Raw genomic sequence first — 21,944 nt, forward strand, 5'->3', positions numbered from 1 at the left:
GCAACTTCTCATATTCATAATTACTCAAAGTTTCAAATCTTAAAATATCCAACTCCCCAAATATTTAATCTCTCAAAGTTCTCCTCAAATTCCCAAATCTCCTAATTTTCAACTCTTCAAATTTCCAACCCTTAAAATTTCTAATACTGCAAATTTTCAAATTTCCAATGTTCCAGCTTCTCAAAGTTTTAACTTCTGGTAGTTTCATCTCCTCTAATTTCCACCTTCGCAAATTTCTAACTTCTCAAATTTCCAAATCTCCAAATTTTCAACTCTTCAAATTTCCAACCCTTAAAATTTCTAATACTGCAAGTTTTCAATTTTGCAATGTTCCAACTTCTCAAAGTTCCAACTCCTGGTAGTTTCATCTCCTCTAATTTCCACCTTCGCAAATTTCTAACTTCTCAAATTTCCAAACCCCCAGTTCTCAACTCTTCAAATTTCCAACCCTTAAAATTTCTCATACGCCAAATCTCCAAATTCCAAATGTCCCAATCCCTCAAAGTTGCATCTTCTCAAATTTCTATCTCCGCAAATTTCCAAATTTTCAATTCTTCAAATTTCCAACCCTTAAAATTTCTAATACTCCAAATTTTCAAATTTCCAATGTTCCAACTTCTCAAAGTTTCATCTCGCTAAATTTCCAACTTTTCAAATTTCCAACCCTTAAAATTTCTAATTTCTCAAATTTCCCAAATTCCTAAAGTTCCAACTCCTCAATGTTTCATCTCCCAAAATTTCCAAATCTCAACATCCACATATCCAACTCCCCAACTCCCTAATTCAAACCCCCGATATTTTTCCCTCCCAAAATTTCCACCCCACAATTCCCCATTTCCCAAATTTTTCAACTCTCCACATAATCACATCCTCTGCTTCGACAGAGTGCTAGTCGACAAGTCCTAGTTACGCCACTGGTTCATATTCGCCCATTTTAATCAAGCAAGTCTCAAGTCCGCTTCTTTCCCCGAGATTCCGCTTTTGAGATAAATTCTCGGGTACAGTAGCAACCTTGACATCCGTATTATTGATGTCGTGTATCCAGGTGGAATTCAGGCGGAACAGACGCCGCAAATCGTGCTGCTCACTTTCGACGATGCCGTGAACGATCTAAACAAACCGTTGTACAGCGATCTGTTCGAAAACGGTCGTAAGAATCCGAACGGGTGTCCGATCACGGCCACGTTCTATGTGTCGCACGAGTGGACCGATTATAGCCAGGTGCAAAACCTTTATGCGGATGGCCACGAATTGGCATCGCACACGATCTCGTAAGTTGAAGGGGAGGCAAGCAATCGAGCATCGTGCATCTACACGCTATTCGTTCGATAAGAGTATGGTCAGACTTTGTTTATGTGCTCACGTATCATGTGCTCTAGAATCTAAAGCTCTAAAGCTTAATACTTTCAGAACAAATTATAATATTACAAGTTTATAGAAACCGTGATTTTTGCACTTGTTATCTTACGATCGAGTGGATTAAGTTCTGATTAACTTCTGAAACGAGAATGTGGATGTTTATGTGTTTACGTCACATGTGTTTAACATTAGAACTACTAACTAGTCAAAATGAGTGACTTCAAGTTTCATTCTTTATTTTAGAAAATTTTGTTCTATTTTTGTCGAAATGTCTGTCATATATGTTAGTGTCAAGACAAAGAATTGTACATGTTGATTGTCTGACAGACTTGAAGTCTCATTCTTTATTTTAGAAAATTTTGTTATTGTATTTTTGTCGAAATGTTTGTCATATAGTGTCGAGACAAAGAATTATACATGTTGATTGTCTGACTGACTTGAAGTCTCATTCTTTATTTTAGAAAATTTTGTTATTGAATTTTTTGTCGAAATGTTTGTCATATAGTGTCGAGATAAAGAATTATACATGTTGATTGTCTGACTGACTTGAAGTCTCATTCTTTATTTTAGAAAATTTTGTTATTGTATTTTTGTCGAAATGTTTGTCATATAGTGTCGAGACAAAGAATTATACATGTTGATTGTCTGACTGACTTCAAGTTTCATTCTTTATGTTAGAAAATTTTGTTACTGTATTTTTGTCGAAGTATTTGTCATATGTTGCTGAGATAAAGAATTGTACATGTTAGTTGCCTTGGTGCTTATTTATTTTTTCATTTCATTTTCAATATAGAAGTGTGCATTCAACACTGGTAGCTCTAGTGTTAATACACAGATAGAGTTCATAAATTGAATCATTTACATTTTTGCACAGTTTGATGTATTAGATGAATTGTATTACATGCATGAATATCTGCAGTGATGACAACTAAATTGTTTAGTATACATGTACATTGTATACTTGTTTTTGCAAACATCTTGAACGTCGTCACAGCTTACTGATGTCAGAGATGATCAGAGAGATTATTCGATTGATAGAGATACGTTGACAAGTTTCTGTAGGTGATAATTAGAAATATAATGGCACATGAGTTGTACAGAGAAGTGAGCACAGACAGACTTTACTGTATTCTGATCATCGAACGCCATCGCCTGCGCCTCTCTTCGACTAACGCACGATTTTTTCTGTCGCCTATGTGAATCCTCAAGAAGAACCTGAGGATTCGAAAACGCTTTGTTACTTCAACGATCCTCCAAAATACAAGTTTAATAGAACTCTAAAATCCTTTTAAGTTCCACAGACGCTATAGTTTATAGTTTAAATCAAACATATACAAATATGAAGTATTCATAATCAAGTAAAAGGACAGTAGCATACATATATTGCCACGCCATGTTGCTCTAGTTATCAGGTTACTCTAATAATTATCCTAATATCCATGGCCTAAGAAAATATTTACCAATCTAGTAATTCTGCTGAAATAATTTTGTGTTACATAATATTGGCATATAGGGCTGCACAGTAGTATAAGAAGAGGTTTAAGGCGCCCTCTTCCAGACACGGTAAAAAGGACACAAGTAGAGGGCAGCAGCTCCAGGCCGTCATTTTTTACCTACTCTGCCCAAAATTGACCAAAATCTTCAAATGATAATTTTACAAATAATAAGCTTTGTAAATAGCAACCTAGATACAATTTTGATGCAAATTTTTCGATCAACTTTCACGTTTCCAACAGTAGCCCTCAGTTAGTTGTCTCCCGGAGCGACCAGCTGTGCAGGACATGCCAGGCAATTTCTATTCTAAGATCGTAAACTAGAGCAACGTATCTTGATGGCGGCAAGAAAAAGCTGAGCTCATTTAAAAGTAAAATTCTCCGTTACGAGCCTGGGAACCAATAAGGATAGAAAGGATACCGATGGTATCCGCGAGATGTCAGTCTTATTGACGTTTCTAGCGTTTCCGGTACAAATCGCTTCCGTTAGCACTTGTACCATCGATCGGAGGATCGTCGAAGATCGCGATAAAACGTAAATTGCGGTGCTCGACCGGTGAAACGTTCAAAGATGATCCACTGTGTGCGACACGGGTCGCGAAACAAGTTTCACCTGCCTTGCACATGTGCCGTATACTAATGACTTTCGTACTAACTTTTCTCTTTTCTCGCTCTTCTTTCGCATCACTTCATCCCTCGCATTCCCATCACGCACCACACTTTAACGGCTGCTACACTCGTCGACGTACATACACGCACGCACACACGACACGACACGATTGTGAATCCCTTTCGGACATGTCGACCACACATCTTGATGTACAAACGTACCTGACGAAACAAATACATGCTCCGCGTCCACGTGTCCTTTGGTCCTTTCCGTCCTGAAACAGGTGACTACCTCCCGGAGGAGATACCGCAAATCGTTCTCCTGACGTTCGACGATTCCGTGAACGACCTGAACAAGGGTTTATACGCTGATCTATTCGAGAAGGGACGAAAAAACCCCAACGGCTGTCCCATATCGGCTACCTTCTACGTCTCTCACGAGTGGACCGACTACAGCCAGGTCCAAAACCTATATGCCGCCGGGCACGAAATTGCCTCCCACACGGTTTCGTAAGTACATCCGACAAAGAGAACATGGACTTCGAGGTTTACAACTTTTATATTATATTCAACCCTTTGCAGTCTTTATCTCATCGTCTGATCTACTAATTTCATACTTAGCCATATTACACATATTCACACATTTATTTATTTCATACTTAGCCATATTTATATGAAGCTTTTAATTCTTATAAAATCAAGGTCGGACAAAATAAAAGTGAATTCTTGAATATACTGATTAGACTAACCATCTCAGGTTTAGACATGATTATGCTAGCCTCCACCCCTTTTCACAAAAAGGATCAAACCCATCAAACCCAATAATTAAATGAAACCGACTGCAAAGGGTTAACAGAGATGCCCTGTAATTGTTAGTAGAGTCAATGCCTTTGACAGAGTTCTGCAATTGATCGAGCTAATTACATACTTCGCCACCTGTTCTCGACCATCAATCACGACTCCATTACCATTGAGCAATCGCGTCGGTTCGGTCATAGCGGTTCACGCTCTGCCATTACGCCGATCAATTAGCGCCTAATATCAGCTTGATTAGCCATTCAATCGACCACAAGCCGCTTATTCAGATAGATATTAGTGCTTTTCGCACATTACGGGTCAGAACGCAAGCCACACGCTGGAACCTGTTCTTATGAAACATTGTGATTGATCGAAGAAGATTCTTGCAATTTTCTCTCGAGTTGCGAACACACATAGCCGCTAATGGAAGGCATGAATCAGTCCGGTGATTGTTTATTGCGTTCTGACCTCGCGATTGCTTCTCGCGCACAAATTGAACGATCAAGTGATAGAAACGATTGAAACAGGCACAGTTTCGGTGAGCAGTTCTCTCAGCGAAAATGGGCGCGAGAAGTTGCCGGACAACGCGAAATCCTCTCGGCCTATGGAGGTGTGAAGCTGGAGGATGTCAGGGGAATGAGAGCTCCCTTCTTATCGGTAATTTTCGTTCCAGATCATATGGACCAGGTCTACAGACCTTGATGAATTATATGTGTAAATCAACAGGTCGGAGGTAACAACATGTTCAAAATGCTGTGGGACACGAACTTCACGTATGACTCCTCGATGCCGATCTACGAGAACCGACCACCCAGTTGGCCATACACCCTGGACTACAAACTCTTCCACGACTGCATGATACCTCCGTGTCCAACCAGGTCTTACCCGGGCTTGTGGGAGGTTCCTATGGTGATGTGGCAAGACTTGAACGGAGGTAGATGCTCTATGGGAGACGCGTGCAGCAACCCGCCGACCGCTGATGGCGTTTATAAGATGCTGATCAAGAACTTTGAGAGACATTACACGACCAACAGGTTCATATTTAATTGCAAGACATGAAACTTCTGGAGTTGTAGAATCAAATTAATACGTAATCTTTTAGAGCACCATTTGGACTCTTCTATCACGCTGCCTGGTTCACTCAACCTCACCACAAGGAGGGTTTCATTTCGTTCCTAGACACTATAGTCGCCATGGACGACGTGTGGATAGTAACGAATTGGCAGGCCATTCAGTGGGTCAGGAATCCTACGCCGCTGCCTCTGATGCACACCTTCGAACCCTTCGGGTGTAATTATCAGGTACGCTATCAACATTGATGAACAAGAAATTTATGAAGAGTACAAGAAATTGATGAACCGCTTAATTTTAATGGCACGTTGTTACAGGACCGGCCAAAGAAATGCAACAACGCGAAAGTCTGTAATCTGTGGCACAAGAGCGGAGTGAGGTACATGAAGACGTGTCAAACGTGTCCGGACATCTATCCTTGGACGGGCAAGACAGGAATACGAAGCAGTCGCATCGACAACGACGTCGACACGCACGAATGATCGAGAAACGTCGACGTTCCGTGCGATCGAGGCCCACCCAGCCACAAAAGGAGACGAGACGTTTTCCGCGAGCGATTCGATTCAAATCCCCGTCATTATTAGCCACGTCGAACGGAATGTAACCAGGCCGAGTACGCCAACGAAATCTAACACGAAATCTTCCTTCCTTTTGAAAAGTAGAGTTGCGAAGGAACGATCGCCACGTGGTGGGTCATCGAGGTTGTTTAGCATGAAACTGTCGCTGGATCAGATTAGACAATTATTGGCGTTGAGGTGAAAGAAGTTTCGCATCTGCTGATTGTATATTATATTAATGTACGTCGGTCACGGAATGAACGTGTCAGGATTTTCAGAACTGTGTGACACGGAAATGGTTCAAATTCAAACAAGGACGAGCATCGTTTCGTTCGATCCTAGTGAACGTGATGCGAGAATATAGAACGCGGATTTTATATGAAAAAAAAACAATGGTAAATAATATATTAATCGCGAAACCGAGATCGATCGATTCTTCGTATTCAAGATGGAGGAATCGGTCCTTCCCTCTTTTACTTCCTTCGTTTAGCTCGAAACGTATCCTTGGCGTACTCGGTCAAATTCGAAGATAGACGAATTTAATTAAGCATATGAGGTATCATTGTCGTGGGTGTGCAAAAGCATATCGTCGGTCGCGAGATTTCCTTAGGTCGATCTGGAGGTTCAGCAGAACGACAACGAACCGAAAGTATCGAGTGTTTTATTTAACGAGGCACTATCGTGCACACGAGGGGATCGTCGTGTATACTTCTTAGAACGTGAAACTGTAATACGCCTTTAATCAATAAATATTTCGCTACAATTTCTAATTAGTTATATGTACTGTAGTTCCTTATTCATAAATTACTTTCTACGACTTATATTTATTCAACGCAATCCTACGAACAATATTCGAATATTCAAATATTCGAGTCTGGAACTGGAAGAGGAAACAGTATCGTCGACCAAGCACTCACACCAAACTTGTGGATCTCCTGCCAACGAATCGCGTCCTCTGCACCCACGTGTTCCGCCCAGTACTGCGCCATATTGTTGTAGTTCGCCTCCTTCCACGTCTACAATTTCAACATCAACCTTACCTTACATTATTCCCGCAGTATTGAGAATTATAACTTCAATAAATCTTTGATATTTCAAATATTTAACCCCTGTTCTCAAATCGATTACCCTCTTATTTTGCTCGATCCAAGCCAGCATAAATTTGTTCTGCTGGTGCGCGGCCCACTTATGAGCCTTGTTCAAATAATTTTGAGCGGATCCTTTTCGACCTCGAAGAAGCTCCATGTACGCCTCCATAAAGTACAGGAAGGGGTAAACGAATTTGGCTTGATCGGCAACATCTCGGAGAGTTTTTATGATTGTCTGCACGTTCTGCACTCGATCGAAGAGGTCGCTTGACTTTTTTATCGTAATTCGACGTTTCAGTATTAGCAGATAACATTCGAGAGCCTGTGACATTTATAATAAAATAAACAAATGGAAATTCGTTTATGGATATTAATAGTTATGTGGACAACATAGTTATGTCCAGTTGACCATCATTAATAGTTATGTCCACTGGACCACCATTAATAGTTATGTCTACTTGACCACCATTAATAGTTATGTCAACTTGATCACCATTAATAGTTATGTCTACTTGACCACCATTAATAGATATGTCTACTTGACCACCATTAATAGTTATGTCTGCTTGACCACCATTAATAATTATGTCAACTTGACCACCATTAATAGTTATGTCTACTTGACCACCATTAATAGATATGTCTATTGGACCACCATTAATAGTTATGTCTACTTGACCACCATTAATAGTTATGTCTACTTGACCACCATTAATAGATATTTCTATTTGACGATCATTAATAGTTATGTCCATTTGACCACCATTAATAGATATGTCCATTTGACCACCATTAATAGTTATGTCAACTTGACCACCATTAATAGTTATGTCTACTTGACCACCATTAATAGTTATGTCTACTTGACCACCATTAATAGTTATGTCCATTTGACCACCATTAATAGATATGTCTACTTGACCACCATTAATAGTTATGTCAACTTGACCACCATTAATAGTTATATCCACTTAACCTGTCCAACAATGAAATTTTACCTTAACGCAACTAATAATCTGTGAAAATTTGTTAGCATCAATTCCCTCAGTATACTCTTCGACATCCAGCACCAGAATTTCATTGACAACCATTCTCCTACACCCATTTACACATAAATATTTGAATAATTATATCTGCAACTTGTACTTACATCCGTAATTGCCAGATGGCTAAACAGGTAGTCAAACGGCACAAGCTCTGAGGATCCCGTAAAACGCAGCTTCTCGACTTGCTATCTGATTTCAAAAAATAGTTTTCATTTCATCGTTAAAAATTCTTAAGCATTCTTACTGAAAAAGCTTTGATAGAATCTGGAACAAGTTTCGTAGGATTCGACAACCATGGAAGCGTCCAAGCTGCATTGTAGACAGAGAGCATAGTACCAAGTTATGGCAGAGTAATCGGTGTCTTCTTTGGCTGTGTAGTAAAGTTCCTTCAATAAATCGGCCGCTTCGTTCAAACGCTTCGTCCATAGCTGAAAGAGAATCCTTATGTGATGACTTCTTGATCACGGAACATGAAGATGAGTGTACGAAAATAGCTACCATTAATTCGATCAGTGATGGCAGAACGGTTAGCTTTATGTGGGTGACGTGCAAGGTAGTGCATATTTTGCATATTTTAATTCCGATCTGTATAGTTTCTTTTATCTTGCCCTGCAATATTCTGGTGGAAAGAACATTGAAATCTATGTAATCTAAGACGTCTATTCAAGAATTAATTTGTAATTACTGATACCTAGTGTTGTACATGGTCACAAAGATTTTAGCCGCAACGACAAACGCCTCCGGAGTCCTCCACTGAGCCGTCTCCTCAATGACAACCGACATCAACTTTTCCAACGGCTCGATAAATTCCTGGCCCTCGAATTGACGAAAGATCTGCAACGCCGTCAAGTATATGATCCCTTTCTGTATGAAACCGCCCGCAGATTCGAAGGCGGCTCGAATGCTGTCCAGAATCGTCACCTTCGCTACCTTGGCTTCCCTCTCAAACTGTTAAAAAATTACCCTTTAAAAGATTATTTTCTAAATGACTGGATCACGGACCATGTAAACGACGGCCAATCGATGTAAATACACAGCTACTTCCAAGTTGTGCAACGCCTGCTTGCCAGTGATTTTACCGAGGTTGTAAGCGGGAAACCCGTGCAATCTGCGTTTCACCGACTCAATTACCGTTTTGTAGCAAACTGCTTTGCCCGAATGGAACGATTGGATGCGTAGTGACACTGCCTCCGTATAAAACTTACGTGCCTGAGAATAATTTCCGTAGGCGAGGTACCCGTCCCCTGGATATGGAAGACGATAAATATAAAGTTAAAATAATATTGAATTATCCCATCAATAATAATTTAATAGTTACCCATTAGAATCAGAATTTTCCCTCTATCGGTGATCCAATTTGGAACTTCGAGAACCAGGTGCTCCTTCTTCTTCAAGGCTTCGATTTTCGCGTTGGCGGATGTGAGGAACTTGATCGCGAACAACGGTTGAGCAGTCAGGATCAAACCAGCCGTATACTCTATCATACACTTCGTCAGTTTATCGATATCTCCTGCGAAACGAACGTGATTAACAAATATCCAATTAGTATCTCGACGTATCTGTTTCGACGTTCAAAACGCGAGACGTTACTGCTGCGCTCAACGTGGTAATGCAGTTTCCAAAAGACGAAGTTGATCACTTCGTTGCAACGACAGTTCCGGTAATTTATGTAGGTGAAGTCTTTTAAACGACGCTCCCATAAGTTGAAGAACGACGGTTTCAGGAAACTTTGATCTTGTCTCTGCTTTTTCATGTAGCTAGGTAGGTCTTTTATGTAATCTGATAAATAGAGGACAGTTAATAGTATCAGAACATAATATTAAATTAGAGGACACATAATATTATATTATAAATCCTGATAATACTAAAGGACACTTGCGAGTATCTGCACAAAATTTAAATTACCTTCGTCATCCGAGTGGGCAGGTAGAATGGAAATCCTTCGAATGCGGTTATCACGCTTCTTGTCCGCGTCGTTTTCTGCTATGAAGATGCTTCGCCGCGATTCTATGCGGAACCTCTCCGATCGATTCCAGGATGATATTTTTCTGTGGAGCATCGTGCTGGTCGCTGGAATTGACTCTTCGCTCTGAAAAAGATTTTTTGAATGTAAACTTAATTGTCGAGCATTAAACGACCACTGAACATGTGGTTGAGGATTTAAGTCTATAATGAAAATCCAAAATGGCGGAACGTATACTTCATACAGAATTGACTCTAGAATTAACTCTTCGCTCTAAAAAAGATTTTTTGCATGTAAACTTGACTGTCGAGCATTAAACGACCATTGAATATGTGGTTGAGGATTTACGAATATAATGAAAATCCAAAATGGCCGACCGTATACTTCAAATAGAATTGACTCTAGAATTAACTCTTTGCTCTAAAAAAGTTTTTTGTATGTAAACTTGACTGTCGAGCATTAAACGACCATTGAATATGTGGTTGAGCATTTAAGTCTATAATGAAAAACCAAAATGGCCGACCGTATACTTCATACAGAATTGACTCTAGAATTAACTCTTTGCTCTAAAAAAGTTTTTTGTATGTAAACTTAATTGTCGAGCATTAAACGACCACTGAACACATGGTCGAGCCTTTGCATCTATAATGAAAAACCAAAATGGCCGACCGTATACTTCAAACAGAATTGACTCTAGAAATAACTCTTTGCTTTAAAAAAGTTTTTTGTATGTAAACTTATATGTCGAGCATTAAATGACCACTGAATACGTGGTCGACCATTTGCGTCTATAATGAAAATCCAAAATGGCGGAACGTATACTTCATACAGAACGTATCATTCTTAAAAGGTCAATAATACCGCAATAATATTTAATAATACGCAGTAATAGTTAGTTCCGACTAACATACGAGTGAAATCAATTCAATGAAAAATTAAAAAAGACAGTTTTACCAATTGAGTCGCCTCCTCAGTCGCGAACAGCGAAAAGAAGCTGCCACCGCCACAAGTGCTGCACCTCCGAGCTTCCCGTTCGAAATAAGTCACAGCTCGAGTATGATAGTCCTCTTTCTCATGCGGTGGTAAAATGTCGTAAAGCAGCTTGCGATAAGAGTTTATCGTGAACTCTAATACCTTGCAATCAGCGTACGGTGGCAAGGACTTGTCCATCATGCTACCTAATTCATAAAGACCTTGACTGTTCTTTTAACCCTTTGAGTACTGAATTATTTGAAGATTGTTATGGGACGGATTTAATTTGTCGCTATATGGATTAATATGTAAAAGTCTTCTTAAATTCAAATGACGTGTAAGACTTGTCGATCGTAACTTCGCCAAAGTAAACAGATGACGAGTCTCACTCGTCAAATATACCCAAAGTTTAAGTAATTATTATCAACTAACGTGATGACTGGCAGTCACAGGTCACCAAATGATGCATGTTACTGAAGGTTTTGTGCTTTTTGAATAGATAGTACACAGAATCGTCGGAGTGGAAGTATTTCCTTTGGATCAAAGCGCACTGTAGAATTCTCAGTTTTATCATCTCTGCCACGGCTGTGATGCGGAAGATTTGTACAATAATCATATTAGTTTTTTCAAGTATTGGTTATACCTTCCTTTTCTGGTGTACAATGGAGCGGAATTGACCATGACGCTTTCAACTGTGTGGCGGAGGAACACTGCACCTATCACTGAGGCGCACTTGATGAAGTCTTGCTCGTACGAATTCATTCTGTTGTAGATGTCGATTCTCAGACCTGACAAACGATTAACAAAATCATCTATGATCTTTAACGAAATAATTATACATTTATCTTCTTTCATTAAGAGGTCTTTAAATAAGTATACTTTTATCTTCTTTCAATAAGAAGTCTTTAAATGAGTATACATTTATCTTCTTTCAATAAGAAGTCTTTAAATAATTATACATTTATCTTCTTTCAATAAGAGGTCTTTAAATAAGTATACATTTATCTCCTTTCAATAAGAAGTATTTAAATAAGTATACATTTATCTTCTTTCAATAAGAAGTCTTTAAATAAGTATACATTTATCTTCTTTCAATAAGAAGTCTTTAAATAAGTATACATTTATCTTCTTTCAATAAGAGGTCTTTAAATAAGTATACATTTATCTTCTTTCAATAAGAAGTCTTTAAATAATTATACATTTATCTTCTTTCAATAAGAAGTCTTTAAATAAGTATACATTTATCTTCTTTCATTAAGAAGTCTTTAAATAAGTATACATTTATCTTCTTTCATTAAGAAGTCTTTAAATAAGTATACATTTATCTTCTTTCAATAAGAAGTCTTTAAATAAGTATACATTTATCTTCTTTCAATAAGAAGTATTTAAATAAGTATACATTTATCTTCTTTCAATAAGAAGTCTTTAAATGAGTATACATTTATCTTCTTTCAATAAGAAGTATTTAAATAAGTATACATTTATCTTCTTTCAATAAGAAGTCTTTAAATAATTATACATTTATCTTCTTTCATTAAGAAGTCTTTAAATGAGTATACATTTATCTTCTTTCAATAAGAAGTCTTTAAATAAGTATACATTTATCTTCTTTCAATAAGAAGTCTTTAAATAAGTATACATTTATTTTTTTTCAAGATAGATGATGTATTAAAGAAATTACCTGTGATGTCACGATTCGAGGCGATGAATCCAATCGGCCTGTCAGACGTTATGCACACGTTTAAAGAACTCATCTGCGTCCAGTGTAAGGGTGGTGCAACTTCTTCGGGTGTCAGATACGCTGGTATTTTAACCAACATAGAACTCTCGGGGAAAACGAGGTCGTACTTTTTAGCTTGCGATGGAGTTATTGTCATGAAAGTCAGAGCGTGGACTTGGAGGGTGGATATCAGGAATGTCTCGCACCAGCCGATTGTGGTCTTACCGCGCTTTTGAAGGACTCTGAACGAATTTTGATGTTGTTAGTATTCAACATTTGTAGCATATACAAATTTTTGAATTTCTACCCCCTTAAATCTATAAATTTGTCATACGAATCGTGAAAGTCTCCGAATCTTGAAATTTAGCCTATGACTAGGTCTGTTTGATTGAGGCGCTCCGCGCGTAAGCTAACAATGTTGAGCGAGCGAGTAAATTTCAGGCTATTGCGAAAATAGTCAACCGTGTCATCCGGTTGAATTGGTTGAGTGGTGCAAGAGAAAAACGTGGACAAAAAAGTTGAAAAGTCAAGTACATAAGCGCAAGCAAATTCAGTATGCAAAATCGTTAATTACTCACTTTCTAAGCACAGTCTATGAACTTTTATGATTAAAGAATGTTCAGTGATTCCCTAGCTACTTTCTCATATCACATATGTTCACATTTTTATTGTAAATAATTAGTTATTAATTAATAGCCAACACGAAGTCGGCGGAATACATCGTACGCATGAGCTAACTTGAAATAATTAATAACACATTTTCTAAACACAATTTATGCACTTTTATTATAAAAGAATGTTCAGCGATCCCTCAGCTACGTTCTAGTATCATATTTGTTCAGATTTTTAATGAAATTAATTAATTATTAACTAATAACCGAAGGACAGCCATGGTGACAAACGGTATATACGAGGTCATTTTGAAAAATTAATTACACGTTTTGTGGATATATTTTGAGCACTTTTATGATTGAAGAATGGTCAGCAATGCATTATTTACATGGTTCAATCATAAAAGTTCATGAATAATGTTCGGATAGCGAGTAATTAATTATTTTGTGCCAGCATTCCGATACGTACATGAGCCACCTGTGTCAATTCTACTGCGCATGCAAAGTGCAATATTTCGGCACTTTGGCGACGTAGTATGGTTCCTAACGCATTTAGAAACAAATTTCTATTAGGGTTTGACGCGTTTTGATGCCTAATAAAGCCAGAAAATCAATTTTTGTCGAATTCGGTCGAAAACGGTACATGTGGCGCCATCTAGCGGTGAGTGTCGGAACTACGAAAAACTAAAATTTCGATTTTCTCCGAAATTAGGCAATTGTACGTATTTCTGAGGGTGAGAAATTGTTCTGTGACCTCACTAGAACCTATATAAAGCCACGAGAACCTCCTTAGAGCGCTAGAAAAGAAAATAAAAAAATAGGTCAAAACATGGACTAAAAAATTGGCGTCCATCTAACGGTGAAAGTTGGAACTACAAAAATATAAAAATGCGATTTTCTCGAAAATTAGCAACCTTTGAGTACTTCTGAGACTGAGAAAGTGTTATGTGATCGCATTGGAAGCAAAATAATGTAATAAAAGTTTCCCAAAGGCTTTAATAAAGAAAATTAAAAAAATGTCATTTTATGGAGAAAATTTGTGGCGCCATCTAGCGGCGAAACTGCGAACTAAACTGAAAAAACGTATGTCCGAACACGCCTTAAGGAAAATATAAAAAGTAATATTTCGCAACTTTGACGACGTAGTATGCTTCTTTAGACATTTTGAAGCAATGTTTGTTGAATAAGTTATTCATTTTTTTGCCTATTAAGCCCAGAAAATCAATTTTTATTTGACCCCTTAACGCGTGTTCGGACATACGTTTTTTCGGTTTAGTTCGCAGTTTCGCCGCTAGATGGCGCCATAAATTTTCTCCATAAAATGACATTTTTTTTATTTTCTTTATTAAAGCCGTTGGGAAACTTTTATTGCATTATTATACTTCTAGTGCGATCACATAACACTTTCTCAGTCTCAGAAGTACTCAAAGTTTGCTAATTTTCGAGAAAATCGTATTTTTATATTTTTGTAGTTCCAACTTCCACCGCTAGATGGACGCCAATTTTTTAGTCCATGTTTTGACCTATTTTTTTATTTTCTTTACTAGCGCCCTGAGGAGGTTCTTGTGGCTTTATATAGGTTCTAGACAGGTCACAAAACAATTTCTGACCCTCAGAAATACGTAAAGTTGCCTAATTTCGGAGAAAATAGAAATTTTAGTTTTTCGTAGTTCCGTCGCTCGCCGCTAGATGGCGCCACCTGTTCCGTTTTGAACCGAATTCGACAAAAATCGATTTTCTGGCTTTATTAGGCATCAAAACGCATCAAACCCTAATAGAAATTTGTTTCTAAATGCCTCAGGATCCATACTACGTCGCCAAAGTGCCGAAATATTCATTTTTTTATTTTCCTTATATGCGTGTTCGGATCCTCATTTTTTAATTTTAGTTCACACGTTTCGCCGCTAAATGGACGCCGATTTTTTAGTCCATAAACTGTAGTATTTAAGTGCTGTAAGCTCTCTTTACCTTATAAGATAAGAAATTTCTTAATTAAACCAAATATTACAGATTTAAGAATTACAGATGCTTTTCTTATTAAAAATAATATAAGGCTGCGATTGTACAGATAGTGTTATTTAGTTATACTTTGTTTAGGTAATTTTTCATGTGCAAATATGTTTATGTAGAACAATGTTTACTATTATTATGTATTTAGTTAGGGCTAAGTTGAGCTAGATATGTATTACCTGACTGTACCCAAAAGTTCCTATGTATACGCAATTCTTTCTATTCTTTTTTATCTTTTCTTATTCTGTCAAAAGAGTTTATATTTATATTTAATAAAGACAACGCATATAGGGCCGTTTTGGATCTGAAGTGTATTTTAATGAAAGAAAAAAAAACTGCACTATTTGTAACCCTACGACACTGGAACCTCCAGGATCTTCAAATTTACTCTAGTATACTGCAACCCTCTGAATCTTTAAAACTCTGTAGTAAGAGAACCCCTTAAATCTTTTAATTCGTCCTGCTACATTAAAACCTCTTGAATCTTGAAATTTACCCTACGATATTGAAATCCCTTGAATTCTCAAAGCTCTGTAGTATTAGGGCTCCTTGCATCCTCAGATTTATCCTGCAATCTTAGAACCCCTTAAATCTTGAAATTTACCCTACAACACTGAAACCCTCAGAATCTTGAAATTTACCCTACGATACCCTCTGAATCTTCAAATTTACTCTACTATACCACACTCGTCTGAATCCCTAATTTCTCCCTCACCGCAACAGCAATGTAATGAGAAAAATAATAGTAGCGAATATGAAAGTCTTTTTACCTCTCGAGACTCTTCGGAACCGCACTGACGTTCAAGAACTGGCAAGCAAACGCTGCGACGTACTTAGAATCTATACCGAGTAAGGTTCTGTTCATCAGTCTCTTATCTTGGCAAATGGCAGCTTCAACTTGAGTCAGATCATCCCAGGACAGTGGTTCTTGTAATGTCATTACTAGGACCACGTTTATATTGTTTAGAGTGACCGCGAAAAACTGCCAGGATAAGAGATCCATGTGTTGCACGTCATCCAGGAGAATGCATACTCGGCCGCTGATCTGAATAATAATTCAAATGAAATGAAAGGATAAATAGTAGATAAAAATGAACGATAATTATAGTAGCTAAGAGTGAACAATAATTATACTAGCTAGGAGTGAACAGTAATTATACTAGCTAAGAGTGAACAATAATTATACTAGCTAAGGATGAACGATAATTATAGTAGCTAAGAATGAACGATGAATTGTACTCGCTAAAAGTAATCTATGAATAGTTAACCCCTTGTCGTACTTTGACGAGTCTCACTCGTAACGCACTCACAGCTCAAATATAACAAATCTTACTAAAATTCTTAATACTCTTCAACTTAAAATTTAGGTCCAACTATAATTTTCATTATCAAAGATCGCTGATTATAAAATATTTACAACATTTTAATTTTTCTATTTATTTAAATATTATACCTATGAATAGTTAGTTTTGACTGACGCATCTGAGAAATAAATTGTACGGCAAGGGGTTGAGAATAGATTTTAATTGTAATAGGTAAGAATAAACGATAACTAACTTTCTGCAACACTTTCTCAAAAATTTCAATGGTTTTGGTGTGACGTTTCCAGTCCGTTTCCTCGCAGTAACTTTTGGAAAGAGGAAACTGAACGCGCATGATGCAGTTTAAGTAACAGAAATCCTCCGGCTTCAAAATGTCGGACAATTTGTTTCCTATAGCCTTCTCGCGGTCGTAGATCGTCGTACATTCTGATGCATCAAACAACTAAAGAAACATACAATTTTATATACTTTTATATAATATGCTTTTATAATGCTTTTATGATTTTATATACTCGAAACTGAAGAATAAATTTTAACTTTATTGAAGTAGTTCTTAGTATTCTTATTATTTTTTACAAGAAAAATCATTTCATATTTTCTGCTAATATTGTTTGTTAATATTTGCTGCTAATATTTTTTGCCAATATTTTCTGCTAGTATTTTCTGCTAATATTTTCTGCCAATATTTTCTGCTAATACTTTCTGCCAATATTTTCTGCCAATATTTTCTGCTATCTCTATTCTGATTTCATCCTCAAAAATTTAAGAATATACATTATCCTCACTTGCAGAAACACGTGGTGCAGCACTGCATACGCTTTCTCAGTATAAGAACGATGCAAATGTAGCGCAATAACCTGAATTTGCCTATTCCGAACAATAGTAACGAATGCATCAAGCAATCTCGATTTACCGGACCTCTCAGCACCCTAAGATCATTATACACATATTAATTAAATCAATAATTAATTTTTGATAATACAAGCCAAACCTCGATAAGCATTCCAGAGTAGCTTCGTCCTTCCACACCAATATCATCCATAATATCCTTGAAGTACTCGATTTCTTGGAATCGATCAAGAATCGGGTAACAATACTCGAGGTTCGATCTGGATTCGTCTTTTCTAAATACAACAATCAGGACAATTCTTTAATAGGACAATTCAGCATTGTTGGAAAGAAAGGTACGTAATATATTACGTGTATGCTTCAATGTATTCGTAGACGAAGCACCTTCCGAATCTGGATAATGTTTTCATCCCCCGCGAACGGAAGTTGTTTTTGCTTAAAGAACTGTCTGCGTAGGCTTCGTAGTCGCAAGATATCTAAAATGGTAAATTCAAATTCTGCAGATATAATGAAAGTCGGATATTCTTGTGATAGTTTGAAAATGTGACAAAGAATGTGACAACGAATGTGACAAAGAATGTAATAAAGAATGTGACAACGAATGTGACAAAGAATGTAATAAAGAATGTGACAACGAATGTGACAAAAAATGTAATAAAGAATGTGACAACGAATGTGACAAAGAATGTATTAAAGAATGTGACAACGAATGTGACAACGAATGTGACAAAATCGTAGTTGAACAATTTTAAAAGATATATTAAAAATTTAGAAGAAAGATTTGTATTAAATATTTCTGTTAATAATAGTAGAAAAAATAATAAATAATAGCAGTCGAGATAATAATAATACAATTTGAAATCCGATTGGCTTAAAGTGTATAAAAGCAATACAAACAATAGTACTAAAAATACTAAATAATACTAGCTGAAATAATATAAAATTAAGTAATTTAATATGAAATTTTATTACATCAAACCGCTTTATAAAAGCAATACAAACCTTATTGTACGAAATCTTCATCAAAGAAATAGCTTTATCGATCGGTGTACCAAAAATCATGTACTGTCTCCTGACGATGTGACCAACCACGCCACAAAATGCCATTCCTATCAGAAATAACCAAGTTTTTTAACTCTTTACACTCCTTAATTTCTTTTACCTAGCAACTCTTTTATTTACAAAATAGATCAAGAAAGGGTTCCTCCATCAAGTGTATTGTAACAGTTCGAGTATGTGACAAATACATTTTTCATTTATTATAAGTAGTAAATTAATGAAAATATATATATTGAACCAATCTATTTATCCGAATTATTTATAAGATCCAAGAGAAAAGTGACGTCGAGCCACACTCGACATAGGAGTCCAAAAAGTTAATCTGCATTAAATAAAGTAACCAGAGAATATACCAGTCGACACGCCGATCGAAATAGCCTTAACACCAGGAACACATTTCGCGTTGTTCATTATCTGCAAAGCAGAATGCAACGCGTACTCCGCGTTTGGTTCGTTTTCCGCCCAGGTACTGTACTCCCTCACGCCGTACATCAAATTAAACAGTATATCCCTATCGTAAAAATTTACAGTAGCGATGCAACCAAAATATTGTTCAATCACGCTGCAACAAAATAAAAACTCGTTCCTATCAAATGAAATAGTTATCTTAATCTTCAACACTAAACCTACCGACATATAATTTGAAATTAAAAATGAAGTTAAAACATAAATAAACAAACGACGAAACATAAATTAGTACACACATTTATTCTTTACTTTGATGTAAATCAATGCTGATTTCAAGGAATGTACTTGTAAAATATATATCTTGTAATAAGAAACTTGTGAAGCGGTCATTTGACCGGTTTGGTAGTTTTAGTGTTAAAGTCTGGTTATCTGACAAATTGAAATTGCGCAAGGTTTGAAATATATATCAAAAATACCTCATAATGATCTTAAACAGTTCGTCGACCAGTGATATCAATTCATAAATGGAACTCTTAGACGGAACGATATTAACAGCGACCGCAGTAATTTTCCTGGTTTCCGTCAAATATTCCAAAGACTCTCCGCTGTCGACCTACAAGCAAAACTCTCAACAATTCTGTTTACGTTGATGTTTGGAAAATTCGTACCTCCGTCAACACCGGTTTCAGCATGTAAGTCCTCAAGAACGAGCCGAGACGTCGTCGATACGCGTCGATCACAGAAATTCTCGCTAAATATACATTAAAATCTAAAAATCTAAAATCAGATTAAAACCTAAATACGACGTTCGCACGTAAACAGAACGTCGGTGATTATTTAGTCACCCCGGTATTGTAACCCTTCCACGTTAGAGTGTGAAGACGATTCTGAAATCGAGATGACATCTGACAATCGCTCGGTCGTGATGGAAGGTTCCTGCTGCTCATCTATAATCACTACGTGCTTCTCTGGAACTTCCACAGGCGGTCCAAGCACTTTGATGATCTGTTAAAAAGATTCCGTACGAAAAACGAACTCCGGCCATATAACGAGAGTACCGTACTTTGACATACTAACACCCTACTGTACCTTAACATACTAACATCCTACTGTACCTTGACATTGCTCGAATCCTTGATAACATACTCGTATTGAGAAGGAGCGCAAAATTCCCAAGCACTGGAGGACAACACTAAGTCTCCTGGTAAACAAATTTTTCTGGCATATTGGAGCGCTTCGATCGGAGAACCTCCGACCACGTAGTGTCTAGCAGATTCGTTACCAATTACAGAGAATGTCACCTCTCCACACGCGACTGCGATATCCACTGCCATTCACAATTAATTATTTACTATTTGATCGTACGCGTTTGATATTTGTCCTACCCTTTGGAACGAGCGCTTTGTCCTCTAACCCTGTAACGGTCTCCTGAATCCTCTGCCCGCATAATATTACGTTGTACACCATTCTTGACACGTATTCGTTCCTGTTCACTTTCCATATTACCAGTAATCCATCCTCTATGATTATTAAAATTTTCTTTTTTAAGGTTTTGATGTTTAAATAAATCTGGTTTATGTAATTTTATTGTGCATTTGATTTATGTGTCTGATTTATTCGTTTATATGATTGTATATTTGATTTATGTAACTGTTTAATTTATGTCTCATTAGTGTATTTTATATATGTCTGACTTGTATATTTGATTTATGTGTCTGTTTAATTTATGTCTGATGTGTGTATTTGTTATATGTGTCTGATTTTTATATTTGTATATTAATATATTTGATTTATGTGTCTGTTTAATTTCTGTCTCATTTGTGTATTTGATATATGTATCTGATTTATATATTTATATGTTTGTATATTTGATTTATGTAACTGTTTAATTTATGTCTCATTAGTGTATTTGATATATGTGTCTGACTTTTCTATTTGTATATGAATATATTTGATTTATGTGTCTGTTTAATTTCTGTCTCATTTGTGTATTTGATATATGTGTCTGACTTTTATATTTGTATATTAATATATTTGATTTATGTGTCTGTTTAATTAATGTCTGATTTATGTATTTGTTATATGTGTCTGACTTTTATATTTATATATGAATATATTTGATTTATGTGTCTGTTTAATTTATATCTGATTTTTGTATTTGATATATGTGTCTGATTTTTATATTTGTATATTAATATATTTGATTTATGTGTCTATTAAATTTATGTCTGATGTGTGTATTCGTTGTATGTGTCTGACTTTTATATTTTTATATTTATATGTTTGATTTATGTGTCTGTTTAATTTCTGCCTCATTTGTGTATTTGATGTATGTATCTCATATGTATATTTCATGTATGTGTCTCATATGTGTATTTGATTAATATATGTTTGACTTATGCAACTATTTAATAAAAATACGCTTACGAGAGAATTTGATCACATCCCCATGAGTAGAGTAGACTTCAATGATTATAATAGATATATAACGATTGAGTAACTGAAACAAAGCCATACTGCCACCATAGCTCGCCATGATGTACTTCTCGTATACGCCGAAGAGCCGAGTAACGTCGATCAGTGCAATGACAGAATTGAATTTACGAAAATTCTTTTTAGTCAAGTCAGGTTCGTATATGAGTTCATCGGGGACAAAGGTAGCCATCACTCGAGTGCACTTGTCGTCCCGATGGGAAATTAATACCTACACATTTTGGTTAACTGTTATGGAAGGAAACGCGATAAATTGCGGATTGCTAACCTCTCTCAACGTAATATTATCGGATTTGTATATTGGACCAACTATGTCTGGCGTCCACGCGGTTTTCTCTTCGTCTGAATACATTTTATTTGTTCTTCAAACGAATATATTACGATTATATTACCTTTCAGTCTCTTTCTTAACATTGCATGAAGATTGCATCGTATACGAAATATTAACACACGATCGTCAATCGAAATAATATTTAAAAAATTCTTATTTTTAGTTTGATGGAAAATAGAAGTATA

General features: G+C 36.5%; 2 protein-coding genes across 3 annotated transcripts in view; one reads left to right on the top strand and one right to left on the bottom strand.

The window, feature by feature from the left end:
- Positions 1-6,657, top strand: part of Cda5 (Chitin deacetylase-like 5) — a 59,228-nt gene extending 52,571 nt beyond the window's left edge. The window contains exons 12-16 of one of the 2 annotated variants that reach the window (XM_012281276.2): positions 1,046-1,271; positions 4,787-4,916; positions 4,986-5,293; positions 5,362-5,560; positions 5,648-6,657. In XM_012281276.2, the coding sequence (XP_012136666.1) occupies positions 1,046-1,271; positions 4,787-4,916; positions 4,986-5,293; positions 5,362-5,560; positions 5,648-5,812 (1,028 nt within the window). In that variant the 3' untranslated portion in view covers positions 5,813-6,657. Of the gene's footprint in view, positions 1-1,045; positions 1,272-3,745; positions 3,972-4,786; positions 4,917-4,985; positions 5,294-5,361; positions 5,561-5,647 lie in introns of both variants that reach the window. The other variant, XM_012281216.2, reaches the window with a different exon arrangement.
- Positions 6,608-21,826, bottom strand: LOC100878163 (adenylate cyclase type 10). The gene is made up of 29 exons (XM_076542004.1): positions 21,697-21,826; positions 21,363-21,639; positions 20,321-20,455; positions 20,051-20,262; positions 19,781-19,940; positions 19,604-19,704; positions 19,412-19,548; positions 18,881-19,089; positions 18,471-18,577; positions 17,820-17,944; positions 17,611-17,743; positions 17,405-17,548; positions 16,855-17,061; positions 16,068-16,342; positions 12,638-12,918; positions 11,609-11,744; positions 11,389-11,546; positions 10,939-11,162; positions 9,927-10,110; positions 9,612-9,800; positions 9,340-9,531; positions 9,024-9,265; positions 8,713-8,969; positions 8,520-8,640; positions 8,266-8,449; positions 8,126-8,210; positions 7,974-8,070; positions 7,016-7,297; positions 6,608-6,903 (listed from the first exon to the last, which is right to left on the bottom strand). The coding sequence occupies exons 1-29, from the start codon at positions 21,778-21,780 to the stop codon at positions 6,748-6,750; spliced, it is 5,094 nt and encodes a 1,697-aa protein (XP_076398119.1). The 5' UTR covers positions 21,781-21,826; the 3' UTR covers positions 6,608-6,747.
- Between the last annotated feature and the right edge of the window lie 118 nt (positions 21,827-21,944).

The sequence above is a fragment of the Megachile rotundata genome, chromosome 2, assembly GCF_050947335.1.
Source record: "Megachile rotundata isolate GNS110a chromosome 2, iyMegRotu1, whole genome shotgun sequence".
In the NCBI taxonomy this organism is placed as follows: domain Eukaryota; kingdom Metazoa; phylum Arthropoda; class Insecta; order Hymenoptera; family Megachilidae; genus Megachile; species Megachile rotundata.

Coding starts and splice junctions, on each gene's coding strand:
- LOC100878163 (XM_076542004.1), bottom strand. CDS start 21,780: ATGTATTCAGACGAAGAGAAAACCGCGTGGACGCCAGACATAGTTGGT. Junction 20,263..20,320: donor CAAAGCGCTCGTTCCAAAGG/GTAGGACAAATA, acceptor TGTGAATGGCAG/TGGATATCGCAGTCGCGTGT. Junction 8,450..8,519: donor CATCACTGATCGAATTAATG/GTAGCTATTTTC, acceptor ATTCTCTTTCAG/CTATGGACGAAGCGTTTGAA.